At 41.6% G+C, this 26,605-nt stretch overlaps 1 protein-coding gene across 4 annotated transcripts in view; it reads left to right on the top strand.

The window, feature by feature from the left end:
- Positions 1-6,561: 6,561 nt before the first annotated feature.
- The window catches only part of LOC105207588, a 113,663-nt gene continuing 93,619 nt past the window's right edge, over positions 6,562-26,605 (top strand). For 2 of the 4 annotated variants that reach the window (XM_011177133.3, XM_039457503.1), the window contains exons 1-2: positions 6,562-6,714; positions 15,092-15,440. In XM_011177133.3, the coding sequence (XP_011175435.1) occupies positions 15,284-15,440 (157 nt within the window). In that variant the 5' untranslated portion in view covers positions 6,562-6,714; positions 15,092-15,283. The other 2 variants (XM_039457504.1, XM_039457505.1) reach the window with 2 other exon arrangements.

The following is a 26,605-nucleotide window of genomic DNA, read 5'->3' as shown; positions in this document are numbered from 1 at the left end:
AAAACGGGTCAATCGGGCTAATCGGGTCAAGAGTTATTCGCAATAAATGGCTATGCGTAATTCACGGACATCGGTTGCGACGAGAACGCGTGATTGATGACGGAAACGTAAGCAGATACACGAGCTGTTTCGCCTCGGCCACAGGCTTAATGGATTTTTCAGACGAGTTCCGAACGTGCGGGGAAAGGTCGACGAGGAGAGGCAAAAGGGAGAAGTAATTTATCGAGCGGCTCCCAAAGCCGCGGGATCGCTCCTCTTCGCGGAACAAATAGCTATCGCCTGATTTTAGGTACGGCCGATAATTTCTCGCGGCGTGGGCGACACACGCTTCCTGCCGTCTCTGAAATACTGCGCGAAACCTTCTCGGTCTGCGGCACGCGATAGAGCCGATCGCCCAAAACGATCGCGGGCGCGATCTGTCCAAATTTGGCTCTCGCCGTAGATTCTCGTAAATTCGTAGCCTCCACTCGTAAATTTCCGCAGCACCCCGCGCTCGGGGACCGCAATTTATGGGGCGCGCGACCAAAGAGATTCCGCTGATGCGCCAAGTCATGTTTCGCCGATCATCTTAATTTTTCTTTGTCACGTAAACGCTCTTGAGTCACGTAAAGGCTACACGAACGATGACGACATCAAAGGATGGTATTTAAAAAATCGGGAGATGACGCAATTTCGTGTGAACAATGCACTTTGTGTTCTTGATATTGCGATTTTATTTTCGTGCCACCCAAGATGCGAAGATAAAAAAAAATTCGAGCACAAGGTCTCGTTTTGTCATTGTTCTTTACCATAAAAAGACAAACACTTTCGAATCACGTACAGATTTCAAATTGTATTGCATTGAAGTCTCCTTTAAAAATCGCTAAATAATTCCATTAATGCCACGTTAAATCATACACCTCGTTCTTGATATCATAATTGATCTCCGTGTCGTTCGAGACACAAAGATTAAGATCCAAGTCGTGATATCGCGTTCCGATAAATGGCGGCTTTGTGCGGGACAATGCGAAGCACGAGGGAGATTCGATGTGAATACAATTACCACGCAATCGCGGCGGTATTTGAAAGACGCCAGAATGTGAGAAAATCGCCGCGGGAAATCGACATTTGCAAGATGATTTGCGTTAACGCGAGTCATACAAATTTCCCAGCGTCCGGGTGTATTTAACCCCGACATGACGAGACGCGCCGAAGCACGACTGCGGAGAGACACGTCTGCCATCAGGCAAACGATAATGTCCTACGTAAATTGTCGTTATTGAAAGTGCGTCGTGGCTTTACTACAGAAAATCCCGCCTTTACGCGCGTCCTTCGTCTGATCTATAACGGTCATCGTTGACGATGTAACTCTCGTCCTTGCACCTTCACCCGGTGCATCGTAAGGAATTCTCTGCCGCCCCCTCTTTTCCCTTACTCTTCCTTTCGTTACTTCTCTGTTACTTCTTATGGTGAAGTATGCTTCATATCTCTTAAATCCCCGTAAATTTATATTTAAACATTTAACTTTTATTGTTTTAAAAAATAAATTATTTTAGAGACAATGTGTATCGGTGCAGCTATAGCTCGATTCTTTTTTTCTTTGACTTATTTACGTTCGGTCCTAAACTATATAGTCGTTTCCTGTTCTCCTTCTCTCTCTTTCTCGCGGTAAATGTTACGATGTAATTCGCTATCCGCGATCCGCACGTGACTCGATTGGAGAAAGTGTGCAGGTAATGACACTCGTCGCCGCTCGCACGTGTAACGTATGTCCGTTTACCCCTTGCTTCCACTGAAGTTCATCGACCGTTTGTTTTTCTTCTTCTTCTTCTTCCATTCGCGGAATGTCAAGCGTGACGGCTCGCGTAATTACGGAGTCTGTTAAACAAATCATGATCCGCGGGAGAAATCGCGATACCATAACTTTCGCGTTCTTCCTGCTTAATATGAACAAGATAAACTACAAGCTGTCATTGTCTCCTTATCAATTTATATTCATCATACTTCGGTTATTTAATATGAATATTAGGATCGTGAATTTTTTTTTGTAGCAAAAAAGTTAACGGCGTACGTTAATCGAAAGAAGTACCTATGTCTGAAAGGATTTATTTAGGGCAGCCGACGTCGTCGTGTCCGTGAAAGCGTCGTGTTTTCTATATACGATTTCTTCCGTTGCGCCATTTCGTTATGTCACGGTTTCAACGATTCACGGCGAAGCGATTTAACGTTGTAATTAACTCCGGCCGGAGGAGGTCGAGAGCTTCGAGAGCGTACACGTGCACCGACTTACGCTCTCGGCGGCGCGACGACGGAGAAAGTGAAAATAATTTCTTCATCGTATCCGTCGCCCCTTTCGCCTTGGTCCGCCAGCATCAGATACCAGCAGCGCGGCTAGTTAAACGTCGCCGCGGCTGTCCATCGTGAGCAAAGGACCTTCGTTGGCGCTCTTCATTAGCGTGGCGGCAAGTTCAAGGCCAATACGAGTTCCAAACCGAGCTCAAGACGCGGAGAAAGAGAGAAACAGAAAAAAGAGAGAGAAAGAGAAAAATAAAGGAAGATGGCATGTGTTGAACCTTAGGTGCTCTCCCATGCCAAGTTACCGTCATTATCATCGCCGTTGTTGTCGTCATCATCATCATTATCATCATCATCATTATCATCATCATCATCATCATCATCTCGAAAATCTCGGAGCTTCCACCCGGTCTAGTCGTCACCCATTTACGCACGCTAATCACATGTGAGAAGCTCGCGGTCCATCACGGAAGGGAAATCTTCTGACCCGCGAGTTCTCTCCAGGCCAGAAGCACCGACCCCTCGCGATGTCGTAAATCATACACACAGACGTTTCCTCGCACCTCGTCACTGCGCGCCACTGATCACCGATCAGACGCAATCTTGCGGTTTAAAACCTTTTGATCTTACGCACCTATGTTACGCCGATCTTCGTTCGCCACCTTGCAATCGTGCACGAATGCATAAGAAGCGATTTGATGTCGAATAGTTTCCAAAACATTGCTAATTCTTCAAAGTAAAATTATGAGTGCTTAGTAAATGTATAATAATATGGAAATTTCAACAAATTATTAATTTAAAAATTAAATTCAATGTTAGTATATTCAATGCTAGTATATTTAGTAATTCAAAATTTCTTACTGAAAATATCGCGATTAAGATATATATTTAAAGCTAAATAGAGTTTATATACGAGTTTCTCTTCATTGAAATTACATAAAATAATGATCGCGAAATGACGAGGCTGCGCAAAGACTTTAAACCAAATCAATATGCAAGAAATGAGACAGCGGAATTATGAGAAACGCTGGAGCTTTGAACCTCGTTATATTGATGCATTAGGTGTCGCGAGGCATTACGCTTTTTGCATATATGCAAATGAAATGGGGCGAGTGTCGCGGAAGGAATCAATCAACGTATTGTAATAAACGTAATTCGTGTAACTCAATAAGCCCGGCAGCGTTGATTGAGTAGTAACCCGGGGACATTTATTAGATCGGCGCTTTGCATAAACGCATTTTTCCGCGGGACAGGCGGCGGCTCCATCGAGGGTGCGCATCTTAACGATCCGCCTTGCTGCCCCATCATCATGCTACGCAATAACTCTCCTCTTAGAGGCGGCATGGCGCGCACGGCGGCATGTCCAATGTGGAGCACCGTCTCTTCATCCGTCCGCCGGTCCGTCCACCCCTCATCAGCTAGATCCACGGCACGTAGGCCGACTTTAAGGCTCAATTATTTATGTAGCCGAGTGAGTGCCGCTGATTCGCCCATGCGATGATTACGCCAATCATAATAGGCCTCCGCTCCGGTGAGAGAGTCGACATTGTGATTGGGCCGGCCACGCGGGGATCAGGGCTAACTACCCACAGAAATCAAGACAAAATAGAAACAAGACCGATCCTCAATCACGTGTAATTGTACTCTGTCCGTTCTACTCTCTACGCCGCTATATATACCCCTCCTTGATACTTATATTTAGTGGCGCACAATTTTCTCCCGGTAACTCGCCTCCTGCGTACCTGTTACTCTCTCGGCCAGCCCGGCCCCGGCCCAGTAGCCTCTCCTCGTTATTTTCTTTATTTATAGTCATATTCGCTGAAATGCCCCACGTATCATCTCAACGCCGCGTGTCGATACGCCGCACGGAGCCCTGCATAAAGTCCGGAGACCAGATCTCTAACGTAAACACGCTTATCCACCAAATCGATCGTAAAATATCCTGTTATTATCGGGATATGCTACCGTCCGTGACGCCGACCGTAGATCGCGAATCAACGCTTCGCCAAGACCATAAACATTTGCCCCTTAACTATTTGCAACAACCTGTAGAAACTTCGGCAAACAAGTAATATCGACAGAGATTTTTTTTAGTCTGCGCATTATACAATACATAATTAAAAAACGATTTTAGTTACTCTATATATATCTCTGATCACAAATAAGAAATTTATAAAAACTAATTTATAACATTAAGTAATAGATACTAGATAAAAAATATTTAAAGTACTCTGAAACATTTAAAAACATTTTCTTGCAATCTGCTATTTAATGAATACATAATTATCTATTTCACGCGATTATATCTCATTTGGTTATACAAGAAACTACAAAAATCTTGAATATTCCAAGTCTAAAGAAACACATCCATCGAACAGATTCTACTATAATCATGTATCTTCGCTGTTTGGTGTCAAACGGTAGATCGACTGGTGTGAAAAGATTGCACAGACAGTCAATATAACCAGAAAGCAACATTTAGCGCGAAATGTACGATGAGTGCACACCGAAGGCCGAAGCCCATATTCATCACTCTATTCACTTAGCATCGCTAAAACGCTATCGAGGACGAGACGGGGAGCCTCACCCTCGTCTGGCGACCGTCGGTTCACACCAAGTATAGCATTGTCCATGGACCAAGTCGGCCGTGACAAGACCGAGCAAAGTGGCGAGCGTAGTACAGGTTTTTGGTGGGGGACCTTGACCGAGTGACGTTCACCAGCAGCAACAGCAACAGCGTGCAATCGCTCAGGTAGGGGGAGATAGGTGGGTGAGAAGAGAGTGGTCGAGGAGAAAGATAGAGAAAGTAGGAGACAGAAAAAGACGAAAAACTTGCAGAAGCGACAACGAGTGATGATCAGTGCGAGTGACCAGCATCGGATTGGGCCCGACCGCTAGTGATGGCACTGATATGGTTGCGCGAGGTATCGACCACCTGACACCGTGTATCTTTCATCATCAATATCCATCGACATCAATTTTGGCTGAGGTATTAATCAAGCAGGACTGATCGTGAAATGATCGAGTCATCGGACCGTTTTGAGTGCGGCACTGGGTAGAACGTTACAATACAGATTACAATAGATAAAGAGAGAAAAAGAGAGAAAACTTGTTAAAGCGACAGTATCACGCGAACGCGGACAACTCCAGGGATCAACGCGAGTTGGGATCTGATAGGCATTGATATACTTGCACGATGTCTCGGACACCATATATTTCTCATCATCAGTTAATCGATATCAATTTTTTGACCGAAAGTATTAATCAGGCGTTAGCATCGCATAATTTGAATCGACAAACTTTTTTCAGCGCGCAACAACATCAAACAGAACTTAATCTTGTAAATATGTGAATTTTTTCCAAAGTTAATTTCTCTTCTTCAAATAAATATCTGTACACGTACCAGTATAAATAGCATATAAATTAATAAATTTCCCTGAAATATCAATGTAACATTGCAAAAATTTTAGCAAGACATGTACAATATTAAAAATTCTATAAAATATCGACCTTTCGAAATAACATTCACATCTGATTTATGAGAAAGGTGAACGCATAATAAGCATAATATCTCAATACATTAATACGTGCATATTTTCTTGTATCTTTATTTTTATAAAAAATAATGGCAAAAATACTTTTAACAAATGTACATTTTAAGAATCGTGATCATTTGATTAATAATATTAAGTTTATAACATATTTTGTTTATTACTAGTTTTAAATATATTTCTCACATTAATAAATTTAACATTTAAAACATTCGTCACTTAATGTTTATTTACTCTAACAACAAATCCAAAAGAAATTCAATTTAAAAGAATTTTTAAAAGTCGATATTTTAAGACTTTCGTTAAAATAACTCATTATACGCAAAGTAACGTTCTTCATAATTCTGGCTAGACTCCAACATCTCAACTCTTTAATGTTAAGATCATTTGATTATTTAAACTTAGACTCTGACGTATCAAAAAATAATATAAACTAACGTAATATTCCTCTTGAGCAAAAATTGAAGTCTCTGATTCAACAACGCTATCTAATCATTTATTGATGCATCTATTCTAAGGATTTATTGGAGGACCAACACTATTTACTTAGAGACTCGTCGCGGTTCTCGGCATGTGTATACCTTGAAGTCGCTCTGTACGTCCGTCCGTTCGTCCGTCCGTCCATCCGTGCCTACTCTCCTGCCTGTCTCTGTCGGTGCCCGAGTCCGGTACACCGGTGGGATAGGACGGAGTGCCGCGGTGGAAGGAGTAGTAAGCGGCCTACGCAGTTTCAAGCTGGGTCCCAGCTTTTATTAGTTCTTCGGCGCTCGGCGAAGAACGAACGGAGAACGAGCGGCGTGTGCGTGGTGTGGCGGCGGTCTTCGCGTCTGTACCCCTGGTCCAGGACCCCCTGGTCATCCGGGTCGTCCCAGCAGCTGAGTCGCGCGAGGTACGAATGTCATCAGTGTTGTTAGCGACAAGGTGTCAATACAAGCGAGTTCGGGTTCGAAGGATCGCGTAATATCGAGTGATACCCCGGATATACATATACATCCAATAGTGCGAGACAGTTTAGAAGATCGGTTTGCCGGTCTATCCGGTGTCGAGTGTTTTCGGCCTTGGGTGTTACATCTTGGGTGTCGGATAACGACAAGTGTCGCAAATTGGCGCCAGAAAAGGAAAGGCAGGAGAAAATTCGCTTCGCTAATCAATTGTAATCTGTGGTGTTAGTCGCTCGGGTCGGGTGATGGTGACAGTTGCCGAACGTGAGAGTGTTCAGTTCGAATATAACCACCGAGTCTCTCCCTATCTCTCTCTGAAAGAGAGAAACGAGGTCCTTATTCTTCTCGTTCTTCTGGTTCCGCTCGGGGAACCGCGATCGTACCTGAAGGGGCGTATCCTTAGAGAGAATATACCGGATATCTAAGCGATCGGAATGCTACTGTACTAGTAAAGGTAAATCCAATATCGATAGGGACGAAGTGATATCGATACATATTGACGACGACGATGACGATGACGAGGATGTTACTGCCACAAGCTGATCCGCGGCGCGCGGGATCGAATCGGCAGATACGCTCGGCTCGATTATACCGCGGGGTCGCGAACGTTGATCGAAAGGGAAACGATACGAGCGTCTTCGGTAGGTCGGGTAGGTAGGTTTTCTGCGCTGTGCGTTCGCGGGGCCGAATGGATTATAGAGAGTCCCGCGCGAGAGCGAGAGCGCGAGTTATTTCGCGCGCAGATTGGATCTGCCGGCTGGTCGGTCGGTCGGCCGACCGGGCGCTGGGCGCTGGGCGCTGGACGCTGGGCAAACCAGAAATCCAGCGGAAGGGTAATATCCCATTAACTGAAAGATCAATTAACTCGCGTTAACGGACACTTTAATCACCGCGTGTGCGGCTAGGCAGCTAGGCCTCTCTCGCGGCGCGCGCTCGCGAATCTAGGCGTTTAATCTGCCCGTACCGAGATCGAGTCGGCCGATCATGCGCGAGCTCCTCGCCCGCTCGCTATGGGGAGCGATCGCGATATGACGCGAGGGCCGCTCGCGGGACGAGCAGGATATGGAGGAGGTACGCGTATTATTCATTGATGCGGCCGTATTAACAACGCGCCGACGTCCGAGTGCGCCGATTACGGCGGGGAATAAACATTTATGGAAATGTCCAGCACGTGCGTGACAGTCAACTCTATTCTCAGGGATGTCTGTCGAGATTAAGCGAGTCTCCTGAATTAATATGCAAAAAGATTTACGCGAATTACGCGGCCAGTCCAAGTAACGCACGCCTCTGAATCATCAGATCTACCTTGCGTGTCGAATGAGATTTTTATTAAGTACGACACATGAAAGTTGTCTCGTAATTACCGTGTTATTTGTTGATGACAGCCAGCTTGGAGGTAGTTTGATGAAAAGTCTAATTATGAAGAGATATTACAGGGTTGCACAATTTAATTTTATAAATCCAGACGTATAATAATACTTAATTGTTAATTACGTTTTGATTGATTCTACAGTAGTATTTTCTTTAAACTTAATAAAGCAAAAGTTTGTATTGAATTAATTATTATTCAATATATTAAAAATATGTATTTCTTTTTTTATTATATTAAAAAATAACTATATGATGTTAAATAAGTAAGTCTTATTATTACACTTTTAAAGAAATTTATTGAAGCATGCAAGAAAAATTGTGATTTGTAATAATTAATTTTATAATGAAAATTGTAATGTGATTAATTATATTAAGAATAATTGTATGTTTCAAAAATATAATCAAACGGATTATCTTTCGCATTTCGAAGCTCAGGCAAGTAGTTTAAATAGCTCAATGATCAGACATATATTTCGGAGCACTTTTCTCTTTTCTGACATGTATTTATGTATTAATTAAAATTATCTTTTTCAAAAGTGTATTTCAATTTCATTTATTTCATTTTTAAAAAAATGATCTGTATTACAGTTCCCTGAGAACCGTTCACTCTCAAGTAGATTCGATGCGCAGAACACGATTGCTCCTTTTTCACTGTTTTCCTTTCGCCCTTTCGCCTGTCCGCACTCGCGAGATGAAGATCGCGCCCATCAGCCCGAGGTGCAAATCCCCTCGCTGAATCTCCCGATACGGTTTTATCGCACGGCGTGGCGTTTCAGCGTACGGCGGACGGGCGTGCGTCGCGTGTAGTCGCAATTGAGACGTATGCGCGGATATAAAGAAGACGAATACGCGAGACGGTGCAACGATAAGCACCGTGTACCGGGAGAACTTTCGGCCTTGACGTGTACGAAGTGTGTCAGTGTTACTTGCGCGCGCGCGCGAGCGAGCGAGCGAGCGAGCGAGAAAGAGACGGGACGGACGCCTTCGATGGGAATCGCCGTTGCTGGATCCATTCACCATAATGCACCCGCACGTAACGTGACCCTTCGCGTGGCGTCCGGATTTCTCGCGCCAGGCCGCGGATAAGCGATGGGCCGCCGCCGCCGCCGCCGTCGCTTCGCATAACCGAGCGACAAAGAAGGTGCGCGGAATGTGTAATAGCAGTTACGCAAATAAAGCGATCGCGCCGTTTTTTTTTTCTTTCTTTTTCTCTCTCTCCCGAGTCACGAGTCGCAACTTGTGTGATTTCCATTTCCATTTCTGGCATCTGCGTCATGCTCGTTGCGCGCGTACCGTGTCACGGCATCGTGTTCTATTAGTTTTGAGTCATATTTCCGCGTTGGTTAGAGCGATATAATAACGGGTCGTTCTCTCGGACGGTATTTATTAATGTTCTTCAGAAATCGACATAAAAAAGATTATGTCGATTACGACAAAAAACAAAATGTTTAAGAAGATTCTTACATCAGACTGCAGAATTATTTAATATAGATAAGAAGAATTGAAAAACTTTTCTAAAAATTATTACCTATTCTAAAATTAGTCGTATGAAGATAAAAACAAGTTTATATTTGACTTTATAGTGTTGAAATCTTGATCTTAAACACGTCATGACACTAATTTATGATAACTCCAACTATAGCTTTTTAAACAGAATATAAAATATAATTATAAATTCATGAATACTTTCGTTATCATCACGAAGTCACTGCAAATGTCGAAAGCTTGTTGCTATGATGATTTTGATAACGTTGACAAAATTTTATGCGGAGATCTAAAAATTATCTTCGAAGTGTGATAACCGAAATGAGAAAGTGCAATGCCGTTCAAATTTGCGAAACCTCTTACGCGAGCCAGGCCGAATAAAAAGATGAAAATGTTGGAAGCCGCGACAGATTTCAAAAGATCGAAAAGAAACGATATCGAGCTGAACAAACCGGAGAATTCTGAACGGCTGAAAGCGCGTCCGAGATACGATCTATCGGACGTAAACGCAGGGATTCGTCGATCCCGAACTAGGGTGCTTGTAAACCGTTAGAGATTAAGTTCATAGGGATCTACGTGGAGCGTCGGGAAGGGCAGCGTCGAAGCAGGAATTTTATAAGTGCCGATGCTCCCCCTCCGAAGAACACGCGCGCGCGAGGTTTCCTCCTGGCTTTTACACGAGCGCGGCGCAATTCCTCTCCTCGTGCGCGCGCGGCCATCTAAATTAAAATCTTTCCCCCGGTCTCGTCGATTCTCCGACTGCGCGGCGTAACGAGCGACGGCTAGAAACGAAAGGTGGATTTCAAGTTTGCGAGAGCGTTAAGAAAAATAAGCGCCGGGCTCGCACGCGGAAATGCCGCAGTTGCTCGTAATGAGCGTCCACTCGAAACCGGCGTATCTTTTTTCGGTCATACTATATATGATGTCCGCGTAAATTTATTGGACAGTCTGGCGGTATTAACTGTAAAACGCACCACTTCGCCAGCGAAAGAGTAAGAGATAAAAACGGGTCTCATCAACTTGTTTTCGTGAACGAGCGCGCTCAACGAACGAGTGGCCCCAAGGAGAGACAATTACCTGAATGTTTAAGTGTTCAAATTCGTGTGAGAAAAATAATCTCTTCTGATTATTCAAGATTGTAGAATTTTATAAAATGTTGGTCAAGAAACAAGTTATTAAACATTATTAATTAATCAGGGTCTTTAACTTAATCATGATTCAAACGTGCAAAAATTGCAAACATACAAAACAGTCCGAAGCTTTAAAAGATTAACACTTTCGTGAAAATTTGTAAGAAATGGAATCGCTTGCAATTATTAAAATATTTTAATTATTAAAAGTAGTAAATAAAATTTTTTCATATAAAATTTGTTAATGTATTAATTTAAAAATTTTCTTCCAAAAAACCAACGCAGATGAGAACCTTGTTGCCCGAGACGTTCATGAAAAGAATGATTTTGCTGAAGAAAAATTTAGCTAGATACAGATTTGAAAATAATTTTGTTAAATTATTAAAATTATTACGTAAGAAACTCAGAATATTACAACTTTTTCGAGCCTTACTTATCATACTGGAATGGCCTATATAATTATTTTGATAATCTAAAAAATTTATTTTTAAATTTTTAGATGCTTCAGCAAAAATGTTTTTCCCGAGTATAGTCTTAGAAACATAAGCTTCAAACCTATTAAACTATTATGTGGAGTTATATAAGAAAATTGCATGAGATTCTTCAATAGCACATATAAACGATTTATGATTGTCACTCCATTTGGATTTTCTCGTGCTCTATAATCCAGCAACAGCTTTCTAATGGCGTTGGTTGAATTACGATTGCGGAGGCTTCGCACCTCCGAGGGTCGAGCGGATCCTTCGCATCTGGTCGCGGGGAAATTGCGGACTGCTTCTTCCGATTTTATTGTCGGGTTTCTACACGTCAATAAAAGTCAATGAAGAAGGTGCTAAACGTTTTGCGCGTGAAACGGGAGTGTTTATTACGTCGCGAACGTGCTCGTTATAGGGCTAGAAAATAGTGTCGTATAACTTGATGTGATTTTATTGTATTGCCGACGCGATTTTGATTTTCGCGCTGTTATTCGGTCTCATAACGAATGTAAAATATTTCAAAGGCGGGCGCGGAACCGTTAGAAGAAACATTTGAAACGCGATGCGAAGATACGATCTTGCCCTGACTTGGTACGGTTTTTAATACTCCCTCATATTTTTTACATATCTTTCATCAGCCCGTGAAGGTTCTAATTCTAGCACGCGAATTCGATCGTGTTTTTGACTCGCCGCCGCTAATGACTGAACGGACGAGGACATTGCGACATGAAACCGCAAAATTCGGAATGTGAGCGTCGTCGCACGCTCTAGCAGAGGCCGTTTTTATTATTTCTGTTTGCGCCGTTATGCAACATCAGGAAGCAACAAATAACACGTATTAAGAGACCCTGCATCGCGTGTGTGCCGCCATCAGCACAGGCCACAAAATTGCAACAGTCTCGCTACAATGTTAAAAAAAAATAAATAAAATAAATAAATTTGGATTTATCTTTCAATTCGATATATTCAAGAAATAAATAATAATTTCCATCGTTGCAATCGTATTAAAAAATTTATAAAACAATGCGATAATATTATCCTTGTGCAGCACAATGAGAATACAACAAAGAATAATAGGATGCTATCTCGAACGTATTTTAAAAGTATATCTTACGAAAACTGCGACACGATGTCGTTCTTGCATAACCCGATATAATTTTCTTCGCTTGCCATCAACTACCTTAATTCCCGTCTTCCCTTTGCAAGGAAGAAAAAAAATATATATACGTCGTGGAACGCATAGGGCGGAATTAAAATCGCAAGAATATAGCCGTGTCGTGTCGTCGCACTTAGCAACATTCTTATCCTTCGTTTTACTGTTATCCAGCGTCGTGGCGAGTAACGAAGGACGCATTAGAGAGCCTTCTCGTACATTAGACGAGACGGCTGGTCGAAACCTGCGCTCATCGCCGATTTTTGTTTTCTTTTTTTTTTCGGCCCCCCTCCGGATCGAATCGAGGGTTTCTCCACGCGATTAGGGCGACTAGAAGGCGCGTGGGAGTCGATGCGCGAAAGGATCCCGTCGTAAACTCTCGAATCCCGAAAAAAAATATATTAACGCCAGTTTTTATAGCGGGGTCCCCGCGGAGAGAACAGCCCGGCGGCCTATGCGGTCCTCTTTGCCAAATATGGCTACCGAAGCCTCCCGAGTGCATCTTAATCCCTGAATCGAGTTCATGTGAATTGTCTCATTTGCAACCCGCGTCTCTCTTCCCTTGCGCTCTCGCGGGGCTAATAAAGTCGTTGAGTGACGGCTCACCCCCACGTGTCACGTATACGAGAACGAGAACTCAACAAGGCAACGTGTCACTTTGGTCAGATGGCCTTGAGAGATGGACACGTACGCGCGTGCAGGGTCACTTTTATTTGTTCCAGATAACCTGACCGCGCGAGTGGGCAAAAACACCCGACGAATGTTAATTCCTTATACAGCGCTGTTCTCGAACAGCTTCTGCCGTGATAGAGATACTTAAAATCTTTAATAATTGGAAATATTCCGGAAAATAGGACAGTTCCTCCTCAAAATCAATTCATGCAGCTTGTCTCATTGTATCTTTGATTTTTTTAATATATAACATAATTTCTTTTAATTATATAAATATTTTAAATCAAAGGCTTCATACAAGGCTTCAATCTTGAGATGAAATAAATTTAAATTTTCAAACAAATTATTGATTATTAGCAATAAATTTTGAAGCACAGTGTGCGTATCGGCTGCACGTCGCAACGTCCACTTCACGCAACAAAAGCATCGCGACGAAGGCCGACTTCTTAAAAAAAAAGGAGGACGTTGTTTTTACACGACAGCGCGAAAAACACCTAGTGAAATAAAACGCTTATAATGATAATGAGCAGTCCCGACGCTTCCGCTTGAGTGTCGTCCAAGTGACCGTCGTCAGCAGTATTTTTAGAATCGTTTTTATTGAAATGACCATGTCCAGCCATTTTACTTCTATATGCCGCGAGGCACGAGATTGATTGCCTTATCGATTTACGTAAATTCGTGAAAACGATTGACGTCTCACAACAGCTGATCATTGAAACGATGGACAGTTACGGTTCTCGTCGATAAGACAATTCTCTATTCGTTTCAATACGTTTACGGCTGTGCGCGTCTCTTCTTTTTATTTTCCATGAGAAAAGATTCTTTATCGCGTGTCGATAGGTTTTATTGCGCACGTCTTTCGTCGCATTATGAAGCAATATACAAGTAAATGCGATTAATCTTGAGAAAAAATATATTCCGAACTGAATAATGAAAATAAGAGTCTCGTATCTCAATATGTAACTTGAAAATTGACTATATCGATTATTAAATTCGTAAACACCTACGGAAATTGACGGTCTCAATTGAAAGACAATCTACGAATACGTGAGGCGATATTTTCGTGCAAAGAATGAATTCTTCTCGGAATAACATTTACTCGTGGCAGACGACAAAATAAGACAAAAACAAAATTGGACAATTTACTCGCGCCATATCAGGAATTAATTAAAATCAAGTTGACTTCATATCTCGCTGCCCCGAGCCGGCGACGTGAGGCTTTGAAGCTTCAGCCTCTATGAAATTTAAATTAGGTGTCGTTGCGTTTAGATCGTAGGATCGATAGGAAAACCACGGAGTTACATCCAGAATCCTGGCCATAATTACGATAACGCTTAATGCGGACGGATGTAAGGAAAAAGCTGCGATCGGCGGCGTTATCGCACAATCGCTCCTATTAGCAAAGTTCTCATCAGCAAATCCATTGCCGATATTATGCGCCGTCACCGTCATCCCCCCTGTCACTGTCATTATACTTCGTTGCACGTATCTCGAGTATCCCATCTGCCTGCATGACGACAAAGAGAACCATTATCACTCGTTGCGTTTATCATCATCTATCTACAGTTGGCATGCGCTAGTATAGACGCGTCGCCGGGAACGCACGATGCTATCACTTCTCTTTCTCTCACGTTTTTCACGCATGCACACTGCGCGCGCGCGCACAAACACGTACGCATGCGTAGAAATATCATGCACGGAAAGCGCGCATTCTCGAACGTAAATTGCACTCTCACGATTGAGGAACAATTCAGCCGATTGTTTGTTTGGAAAGCGGAGCGAGTCTGGAAGAGCTTGTTACAATTGATATGCCCTATCAGCTTACGCAATTGCATTGTTGAACGTTTGTTACGTCTAATTAATGTTTCTCGACTCTTGAAAAAATTCACGCCATCATCGGCATATTGAGAAACGCGAGCTTCCAAGCAAACTCTCGTGCACGAACAAACGGACTCTTGTTCAAGGGGTTGAACTCGTAAATCTCCGTCGACGGGAGATTATCTTAGACATTAAAAGCACAGCTTTGCTTGGCTTACAGGTCGGTGATCGGGTCTACGATTGTGCGCGTGAGAGCAGGAAAAGGGAAAATAAGATCGGGGGTAGAAACGCTCTCTGGGGGTAGGAAAAAGTGTAAGCGCAAGCACGAGACGGGGCTTGGGCGAACGAAACGGGAAACGGTGTCCTTAGCCGGTCGTGTGGCATGATCGGGAGAAAAGGTTGAAAGGCAAGGATGCTCACGATACAGCGCTCAGAATTGCTAAGAGGGGGAGAAGGCTGCAACCCTCCCGGCACGCATTTACTACCCCCCGTTGTGCCCAGGGCTACCGTCGCAGAGCCCGCCGAGAGGAGCGTCTCCTTCAATCGAGACGTCCATGTGAAAAGGATCGGTGAGTCCAGGCATTATCACACCATACAAACTGCGACATATCCTGCATATGTAGCGGAGCGAGAGAGATCGAAAGAAATGGCGCTGCTTGATTTTTCAGGCTCAAAATGTGTCGGCTACGTTTCTAAAAACACGACATATATAACAAAGTAACAAATTTCCTCGACACTTTCTCAAAAATTTATTTCATTAATTAATATACACCGGTGTCCCAAAATTCGTAAATGAAAACACTGTAGTAAGACAGTTCTTAAAAAATTAAGTAACTTGGTTATTTGTAAATTTTTATTACAAGCAGTTTTTGAGATATAATAAACAGAAAAAATTTTAGTTACATTTCGCGTGATTGACGAAAATTTATGGATAGCTCTATACAGCAAATCTTTTATTCAATTTTACGCAGAGATATAAAATGAATGAGATTCATAATAGATCTATTCAGATTTATTGTTAGACTGAGAGCATAGAATCAACTCGATTAACTGGCGGCCTTCGATGAAACCGGCCCCCCAAGGCTTCGTCTAACAGTACACCGTGATGGTCCGCACGCGCGCGCTCGCGCGAGGACCAAGTACCGTTTGCCAAATTAAAATCTGATAAAATGCGGAGGTTACGCGACTGGACGTGTCCGCAAGGACGATCTTCCGGTACGATTCACGATACGAGCGCGCATACACGGTCAGAATTTAATGCGCGTTGCCACTATAAAAGTGCACGAAAAGTCAGTCGTCGAAAGGAGAGAGAAAGAATGGAGACACGAGAACCGAGAGAGATCGCGCAATACGATTTTACCTCGCGATGCCGCGATGTCTTGTGTATCTCAGAAAAAAATTACGGCCCTAGAGAGCGATCCCAGATTGTGGAAATTATTCGTGACTCCTCTCCCGTTCTCTTGGCTGGCTCCCGCCAGCGATCTCGTCTCTCGGCGACCGCTTCCAAGAAATGTCCCCAGCTGGGAAATTATGCACGCGCTCGTGCGAAATTCCGCTGATGTGCGACACGGCAGCGTCGCATGCTTAATCTCGCAGGGATGGGAGACGCGAGAAATTTCGGAGCTGTCAACGAGTTTAATTAAGATCGCGCACGTTGGGATTCTTCCCGGTTCTTCAATTTTTCACTCCTACAGATGATACTTTTTATAATATTTTAAAGCCGATGGGTCACTTTTAGATTTTACGGATTCCGCCATCGCGACACTTAACGTATTATATGTCTTTGAATCTCTAATACGCAACATTTATCATGCAACAATCGAATTTGGTGACAGCTAGAGAACCCTGAATAACTCCTTGTCAGAAATGCTTGATACGTTTAATGAATTTATGTCTCTCACACCCACATTTTATATACATATAAAACATAAGGGAAGCTTCTCGGATTTCTCGAGTAGGAGTAAATCGCGCAATCGACGAAAGCCGAGACATCAAGCAGCGCCATAGCGCTACGAGCTATGCAATACACCTAACTTGTGTCTAACTTCTGCAATTTCCTCGATATCAATGTGTAACATACTTAATTAGCAGATCCTGCCGCAAACTAACGGTACGAAATTAATCGTTACGCTATGAGATCGATCCGGTTTTTTTCTTTGCATATTATCTAATATCAATGTCAGTATTAATCATTGGCCATCGATCGCGTAACAATAATTTTAACGACAATTCTCCCTCTCCCCGGAGAAGACGTCGGCGGTCTCAGTGACCTTGACATCGTCGAGGCCAGTGAGCCGTCGTCGGCTTGGACCCGTGGGGAGATGATTTCATTGAAGGCGATTTCACCTTCGCTGTCTCTCGCAGTTCTCCTAATGCGATATGTGGGATTGTAACGGTATTGGTGTGCGTTATGCGCAGGACTCAACCATTCCCCTCTATTACTAGCTAATAATTATTAATTGTATTAATGATCCCTCTCTTACGCTACGCAAAGTGAGCGTTGCATCCCGCTGTCTTTCCAACACCTTCGCTGCATTTTTAACGCTGCGTCGAAACTTTTCGCTGCGAAGGGTATGTATACAGAATGTACTCTTTAATCTTCGCGAATCGATAGCAAGCTTACATGTTTTAACAAATAATCAATTGGCTAAAGAAATCATTGTTTAGAATCTTCAAAAGTTTAGCATATATATGTAGGATTCTAAATAAAATAAAATAAAATTCACAAAGAATTAATTGCAATTTTTTTTATTTATTATATTTTCGCGATACGTTTTGTAGTAGTTATCATAAGATTGAGAAAATGGAAAATGACTACCAGCAGAAATTGCACAACTGATCTGTTAACTCCTCCGTGTGTTGCTGAATCGCGCGGTCACTATATTACGCTAGGTCACGTAGATACACTAAAAGCGGTATACGAAGATCGCGCTTCTATCTTGTTTATGCGCAGCTTCAGGAAAGCAACTTAATATGCCACACACTACGACCCACGGCAAAGTACGGGATAAACACGGCAGATAAAGCTAAACGCAGCGAACCGTCGCAAGTTACGAGCGTTTCCGCTTTCCGTGTGTATCGCCAACGCGGCGATCGAAATTAATTCGCATCTTCGATATCTCTTACTTGCTCTGACAGCTCGATCGCCTTTAAAATCGTCCAAGGCGCTCGAGAATCAGATGCATAATTAATCTGCAGTAATGCACCAATGTGCGTCTTGCGAATAACGGCACAGGTAAAATTAATAGTCTCTAAACCGAAGCAACTACCTTAGGGCTCGACTTTGAGCTTGCGATTATTTTATAATCGACATTCGCTGTGGGGCTCCTATTTTTCCGCGCTGTGTAAGACATAATAATTTTGTAACGCCGATTAAATTGATTTATACATCTAAAACTCTCAATTTGCAAAAAATTTTGATAATTTTAAAATCAGTCGATACTTTCTCGATTAAAGAAAAATGGTCAGATGATTTCGAAGTGATGAAAGAAATATATTTTTCTCTCCGATAGATTATTCGATTATGAAATAGTCTTACAATTGTAATTTTACTTTAGCATAAATAAAATAAATAATCATTGTGTCGATTAGATCCTTAAATGTGCTATCGATTAATATTAAGCATTTCTGAAGACATTAAGACTATCTTTTTTCGTATCCCTTCTTCCTCCAAAATCGAGAGGTGTACCGCGATCGAAGATTGTGTCAACGCGATCAAAAGCGATCGATGATCTCTTATCCCTTCACTTTTTACGATAACGTGAACAACAAAAGTGCGCGCTTCACTCAATGCAATTTTCCATGAAATCGTAATGGTCGACGTAAAACGGGAAAGCGCAATTAAATTCAAATATTATCCGGCTTTGCCGGCTCGATGTTATTCTCGATAACTGATAGTAATTACGATCAAAGATTATCTTCGTAAATAAACATATTTTTAATATATGCAGTTTAATGTTAATAGAAGATATTTTTTTACAAAATATTTATACAAAAAGTATCTATGCATAAGATATGATGTTCATATTTTTAGTTATGTTATTGCCAGTATTTTGTAATCACACTTTTAACATAACGTTTTAGTAACCAAAAGTGTTCTGATGCTTAGACGTGATTGGAAAGCGATGCTCTAAAAAGAAGGAAGACTTTGCATCGTAGCAAAAAGTATCAGCTGGTGTATTAGCAGTCGCGCCATATTTCTCATTATACCGGTGTGAGGTGTATGTTTCTTATTATCCCCCCTTCCTCCCTTTCTCTTTATCTTTCTCTCTTCCTTTCCCTTCCCGTCGTCAATGCGGGCGGTCTCGGAAAGACAGCCTAGTTGGGTGCAGCATTGCGCTCGCGCATGTGCCTCTCGTCCATGCTTGTTAAGGGCCCCTTGTGTCGTCCGCATTATCCCGCCTGCCGGCGTTTCCTGGATCGTCGCGTGCTCCGCGATCGCGGAGACCAGCCTTAACCCGAGGCACGTGAGTGTGTGCGTGTGTAACGAGGTGTAATACGCTTCCCGATCGCGCTATGATCTTCGTTAGATTGCTAATGAACGCCGCACGGAAATCGCCTCGAGATCCGCGCTCCGAGAAGCTGATTGTCGTTCGCAAAACAAATCTGAGCTAGTCTCTCTTTCCCTTTCTCTCTTCCCAGTTGATTAATGATTAATTGTTGAGTGTTGCCTAAGTCATAAATATGTTAAAATCCTTTCGTGACAGAAGATGACTAGAAGAAGAATCATCTGTAGAATATCCAACGTTTTAAGGAAAATTCCTTATTCAAGTTGAAGATGAAAATTTGAAAGAAACGGTAATAGATTTTTTGTTTATAAGAAATCCACTGTATAATCATTCTATCAAGCTCCAAGTGTAGATAAATACCAAAAATATAAAATATCATAAAACTTAAAATGGATTTTAGTAGAATTTTTTTACAGGCTTTTAAAAAAGGTATTTAAAAATAAAAATTAATAAAATAAATTATATAGAGTCTGTCTGTTTCGTAGCAATTTTATAAGATTACAAAGTCTATCTTACATAGATCAAAGGCCAAATCTGCCTTTTTTTTTAAGTTGCGCAAATTATACGATTGAACAAAAAGAAATCTCAAAATGAGACTAGACATTTCCTATAATTTTTGGATCCAATTTTCAAATTGCTTTATCACGTCATAATTTTGAAAAATTTGCAATTGAAGTTACAAAAAAGGAGGCTATTTTCATGTATTTGATCATATTATAACTAAAATATGTGACATACTAGAAAAATTGTATTGCAATGAAAATTACGTATATTATTAAGACTTTCTACTCTTGAAAGGAATTTTTTGTGTCAAGTGATCGATAAGATATTCATGGTTAAAAATAAAGTCTATTGCGGAAAAAAGCCTGTGAATTAAATCAAATTAATCATTAAATCAATAAAAAAATTTTTACTGTAAATTATGGAAAGAAATAATTATCATTGTACGGAAAATTGTAGTCTGATTCTTTTCTGTCTAAAATAAACAATCATTTCTACAACTCGATCGTAACACTCGTATCGTTTAATTTCATTAAATCTTAGTATTATTTTTCTTTACACGTAGAGTGGAAACAACGACGCGTGGCGAGTTTGATGATAACACGGCGATACTATGTAACGATCAGGTCGTACACGTGACGCGCGCAGCAGATATAAGGAAGTACTTGAATACTCGAAGCACCGAATAGACCGGTATTCCAAGTCCACAACATAGAGATTGCATATCGGTTATCTTTCACGAGTAAAATGCCGTGCAACCGCGTTAATTTACTTGCCAGAGAAACACCAACGTGATCAATCTTGAATTAGCAGACTTAAATACAAGCATAGACATGAGACTTGTAACGCGTATTAATCTTTATCTCATAAAATAGTATATTGTAATTATGTATATATGACGTGCCTATCAAAGCGTCATAAAACTTTTATTATCGCAAAGCAATTTAATATTGCAAAATTTTCCTCAAATCTTTCAACAGCAGAGTATCAATTTCGTTATATTCGTCGAAGTTTTCACGATATACATTTTTCCACGTTTAAATCGTCGCATATCTGCTTATATCGATATTTGCATTCAAATCTTTGTCTTCCTCGGTTGCGTGTCGAGTAGCCTTAAGATCCCGAACGACCTCGCAGAAACGAGGAAGTACCGGGATATCAGATGGACCGGTATTCCGAGTTGAGAACGTGGAGGTCGCACTAGCATCACTTTTGTGAGACGCGTGCTTAGAGGGAACGGGGGGGAGGGCGAGAGGGAGCAACGTATGTAGCAAAGATGAGAGGTTACAGAGGTGAAACACGGTACAGATTATGGGAATACAAATTAGCGCGACCCGGCCGCGAACATATGCCAGGTGCATTTAACGTAATCCCTCTGACGGTTAAAAAAATCTAGCAAAATTCTATTGAGATGAGTACGCCGATAGAGCGAAATTTTCACTAAGAAATTCTGATTGAGCATTCGTTTGATGCCAGGAAAGCGCACTAGAAGTGTTGAACCCTTAGAACGTTCAGATACGTTCAGAACAGGCTCCGGAAGTTGAAGGTTTGCCGAGATTCACCGTAACGAGATTTTCTCGTGATTTGCTCGCCGGCAATCGCAGATCCGCGAGTCGCGGAAGACACGCTGATCGCAACTGGTTGTCGGAGTGAGGCTGAGAAAACATTCCTCTTACAATTATGACATCATGCGCTAAAATCATTCATCAGTGTCAACGCTGCGGGTTTTCCTAGGTGTTTATTCGCTCAGGTGTTCGCGTTCGTCGCGTTCGTCGGTAATCAATCTTCGGAAATTAGCCTTCGTTTGTGCAAAATTCTTATCCCCGATAAAACTCAAAAGGATGAGGAAACGCGAAAAAGTGCAATGTAAAGTGTAAAATTAGCGGAAAATAATACAAAGTAATGAGCACATTATACAGTAAAAGTCTGCGACAATTCTGCGAAAGGAGCCGTTAACGAGGAAACTCGCGTGTCAAGAATCAAAGATTTTTCGCGAAACGTGTAATAAATGAGAAACTAACACAATGAGCCATTGCACTTCGTAGCGACTGTTCCGTTGCAACTCGAAGCCGAAGTCGTCTCTGGTATCGAGAGATTCACGCGACGAACTGAACGATACGGCTGCACGAAGTGTTTATGGCGTTTGCGGCCCTCGAAGCAGTAGGTCAACGCGATCCGCGCGAACTTTGACCCCGCGCAAGCAAGCTGCGCTATTTGCACTTCCGGCAATTCTTTCACCCGCCTGATATATTCCCACTACACGTCGCGTTCGATGATTCGTGAAACATTAACTCATCTGTCGGCATTTGATTTAATTAAGTAATGCACCGAGAAAAAAAGTTAAAATATTTAGAAGCAAATCTTACTTATGAAATAATTTTCTTCGATAAATATAAAATAAATATTAATTATTAAAAAAAAACTGACTGTGATGGTGAAACATACGTTTCTACGAAATACATCTCATTTTTCTTATTAACTGATTTATTTGCTAGAGATAAAATTTTATTTCGTCATATTTAAATAAAAATTTATTTCAGTGAAATAAATTTACAATCCAAAAATAAATTTTGAAATTTTTTTTTTTCAATGCGATGTCACAAAGTATCATGTGCCTTAATGATTGCCTATGTTACTTGAAAAAGATATATCACGATGGATATTATTTTATTTTTCTACAATCGATCGAAATGTAAGATCTATGGCTAAGTTTTACATTTTCTTATACAAATTTGTGAAACAACTTTAAATTCTTCTTGTCCTACGTCTAAAGATACACCTAACTTACACAGTACTTGCGAATCACGCGGAATGCGGAATCGACTCGGGAATTCCGACGTAATCGTCATTTACACGAGCATGTTGGCGCGTCGATTAATAATTAACTCACGCTCGCGATCGATCGACGCGTTGGGTTAAGCTAGCGTGTAGATTAGGCTCGCCATTTCCGGAATCCCAACTGAGCTACATGCGCACGCCGCAATTGAAAGTGCGGCAAGAAATAGGCAGTGCGCCGCGAGAGATAGCCGCCCGATAATCTTACGCCTATTAGCTTTCGCTTAATCTGAAGTTTGCAAACTTGATATTAAATTTTATTACAACGGTATAACAGTATTACAGTAAACAAGCCTAACGTGTTGCACTCTCATAGATAACGCACCACTTCCTCTAATAATATTGTATGAGATAATAGAAATTTATCATTAATTTTTTCATTCTCTTCACGGGCACGTCATTAAAGTTTACACAATATCAAATTTAATTCGTTTGTACTCATTTCTGTCGTCTCTTTACGTATGATACGTCACGTTCGACCTCGTTTACTAATTTTATGAAAATATGATTATCTCAGACTTACTATGCAACTTTCCCAGAATATTGTCACCTAAGAGAATGGCGACACTACGTGCCCCTGAGACTCTCTGAAAGATAACATTTCGTGAGAATGTCAAGCACTTAGAGCACAGTCTAGGGAACCAACCACGGTGGTCTGTTCCAGCCACGGTGTCCCATGCATTGCATGAATTTCTTTCGACAGGAAACGCTCGTAAATTGTTAGCATGAATAATTTATTTCGAATCACTTATTAGATAGATAGGAAAAGCGCCAAGCGACTTTCTCTAGTGCAGTTTTTCTTTTCTCTCGTGGAGAAATGGCATAATCGACATATGGACTATCAATTAGTACTGATTGATCAGCGTTTCGGCTCACATCCGTGCTCGAGAGAAGATACACCGAGAAAAAGAAAAAGTTTTGATCGTAAAATAAGATCATTAAAAACCAAACAATCTAACATTCATCGCATTTTAGTCGTATACGAAGGTTCGAGGCCTCGGAAAGCTAAGATTCCCGATTTGGCGATCTGAATATTCGCGCCCATAAATTCGAATGCAATAACTAGCATCGCGATCCCGGCGTAATAATACGTCTCACGTGAGATGATGCGCGTACACGTTCGCCAACCACGCTATCCATCAGGGATTCATCGAACGTACGTGTAACGTGCCCGTTGCGCCGAGATCCCGACGCTAATGTCGTGATAATTAAATCGACTTTACGACGCGCTTGAATATCAATCAGTCTACCGAGCACAATGATTACATCTCGTTAACGGTCACTCATGGTGCGGTATAGGTGACATTAACCACTTTGAGTGTTTTATCCGCCGACGTAAGTTTACTTACCTGAACATAAGCGTCTCTTACGAGACGCTCGTAAAGGGAAGCATAAATAGACGCGGATAATAAGCTGATATTACGACAAATTTGCGTGTTCATAATTGAATCCATTTTAATACTATAGAGATGCCCGTGTCAGTACTTGGATCCGTTGCGAAAGAGGTTTTCAGATTGCTTGTAATGCGAGGGTCATTGTCATAATTGACAGCCATTAAATTTTCTTAAAATTTCCGCAGATATTTTTATTGCCAATGTTATTAATTTTTTTGTTACGTAAAATCTATTTCTTGTGTAAAGAAATATTGCAAATAACGGGCAAGTTGTTTGTTTCTTGTTCACAACATAAATCAGATGAAACAGTATATATTAAAGAATGTGAAAATATCTCTTTATGAATATTTTAAAAGTTCACATTAATATATCTTCGTCTTTCTAATTTATTTGATACTAATATCTGTCGACTGCAGAAAATTATATTCTAATAGGTTCTAATAGTTTGTGGCAGTATACGAGTCTTCAATTATTCCAGATGGGAATAGACGTGGTACGTTGCATTGAAATTGTGTTGGATTAAAGACAGTTAAGTCAATAAATTGCAGGAGGAAGAGAAAAAGTTTAGAAGCCACTTGCTGAACAGTTATCTGCATCGCAGCCCGTCGTCCGTTTAATCAATCGTACGCATTCACGATTGGCTCTCTAAACGCATCAATTCTCGCTTGGGATACGTGCGCCTCATGTTAATGAATCTTCTCTCTCTCTCTCTCTCTCTCTCTCTCTCTCTCTCTCTCTCTCTCTCTCTTTTCCGTTTTTCTTTCGTCTCGCGCTAGAGATGCACGTGCGTTTGTGTTGCGGACATCTGCGAAATATTTCTTCTTCGCATCCCAACAATAATTAGTATTCAGGAAAAATCAAATCGGGATCGGAGAATCACCAGATCGTCGCGTTTCCGCTCGTTTTTAATTCGCGATCGGCATTCCCGATTCGCGGCGGGCATTCCACGATATTAGCGTGAACTGTGCTGCCTTATTAATCTCAAGATCTACGGAAGAGACGTCCGCTTATGCGCGAGCACGATTCTACACGACGGAAACCTACGAGCTGGAAATGCGTCCTTCGCCCGAGTCCCTCGAGTGTAATCCCGCGCGACGTCGCTCCACTCGTGCTTGCGCGCAATTAAATTCAACGATATCTCAGGAGATTACATTCCCGCATATGACAGTCGTACGTAGTTTGCGTCATTGAATCGCGTAAACGATGCGAAGTTTGTCCTCTTAGTTTACGATTTACAGCGTCAGCGGCGCGGAAGGGACGCGCGATCGACCGGCCTGGCCGCGAGGAAATCGCGTTCCAAGTCTCTTTCCGCTCGAGACGAGGAAACGTTTCCCCGAAAGCGCGACATAACTTAACTAGACACTTAGAAAATCCGTTAGACGGAGCAAAACCTTCGAGAGACAAAGGTTCGCGAGAGGCTGTTAATTGCATGTTTATGGAAACCGAGCGACCGCGTGGTTGTAAAAGCGCGCTTTCGAGGCGGTGTTTTACACGACGGCGATTGACGACAACGACGACGACTTCCCACAAGGAAAGGCGAGAGAAACGCGACTTTCTGGAAATAGCGCAGCGTGTATTCTTCGCGGAGCTCTAGAAGAAGTAGCACGAAGACTCGACTTCGGTAGGCAAGCGACGCTAATCGCCGCCGAGCTGCGACCTCGTTCTCGAGGTTCTTGTCGATGACCTCGACGAGATGCTTCGCGTCGAGGTTTCACCCGCTATCCGGATACTCTGTTCGTCCGGGTAACTAAAATCGCAACGTTGATGCCATAAATCCGTCAATGACTCCAACGCCGTGAGCACTATCCAGCAAGGAACATCCTTGCGAAATGCAAATATGTTATTAATTGCAATTAATTCGCGCATACACTATAATTTCAAATCTATTTACAGAATCAATATAGTTACCTTTCTATATAATGATAAGAGAAAGATAAATTGGAAACTATATACGCTATATATATTGTAGGTTATTATGCAATTAATTATAACAAAAGTATAAGGAGAAAAATTATTAAACATTCCGATTTATTTTAAAATCATTCTTTTGTTTCATTCTATTAACTCCTTACAACACAGAAAAGAAATTAATATCAAATCAACAATCTTGGTTTCATAAGCAAGAATATAAAATCTTCTTGGAAGAATTTATAATCTTAAGCAGACATAATTTACTTACATGAAGAAAATTTTCCTCTTCATATAAGCAAATTATGTCTGTTTAAGATTATAAATTCTTCCAAGAAGATTTTACATTCTTGCTTATATATGAAATAAAGATTCTTGATTTGATACTAAATTTTTTTCTGTGAATACATATCAGTCTATTATTTTATCAATTCAAATGCACTGAATAGGCGCGAGCATTGGAAACGGAATGATTTATTACATGTATATTCGCAACTGAGAAATTAATGCACTTGATGCATTCGACGACGCGCGCGACAGAGTCGATAATGAATCAATTTTCATCCGCCTAACGTCGATTAGCGCCTA

The sequence above is a fragment of the Solenopsis invicta genome, chromosome 14 (genome assembly GCF_016802725.1).
Source record: "Solenopsis invicta isolate M01_SB chromosome 14, UNIL_Sinv_3.0, whole genome shotgun sequence".
In the NCBI taxonomy this organism is placed as follows: domain Eukaryota; kingdom Metazoa; phylum Arthropoda; class Insecta; order Hymenoptera; family Formicidae; genus Solenopsis; species Solenopsis invicta.
The sequence above is the reverse complement of the archived record's forward strand: the minus strand, read 5'-3'. Positions and strand labels throughout refer to the sequence as shown.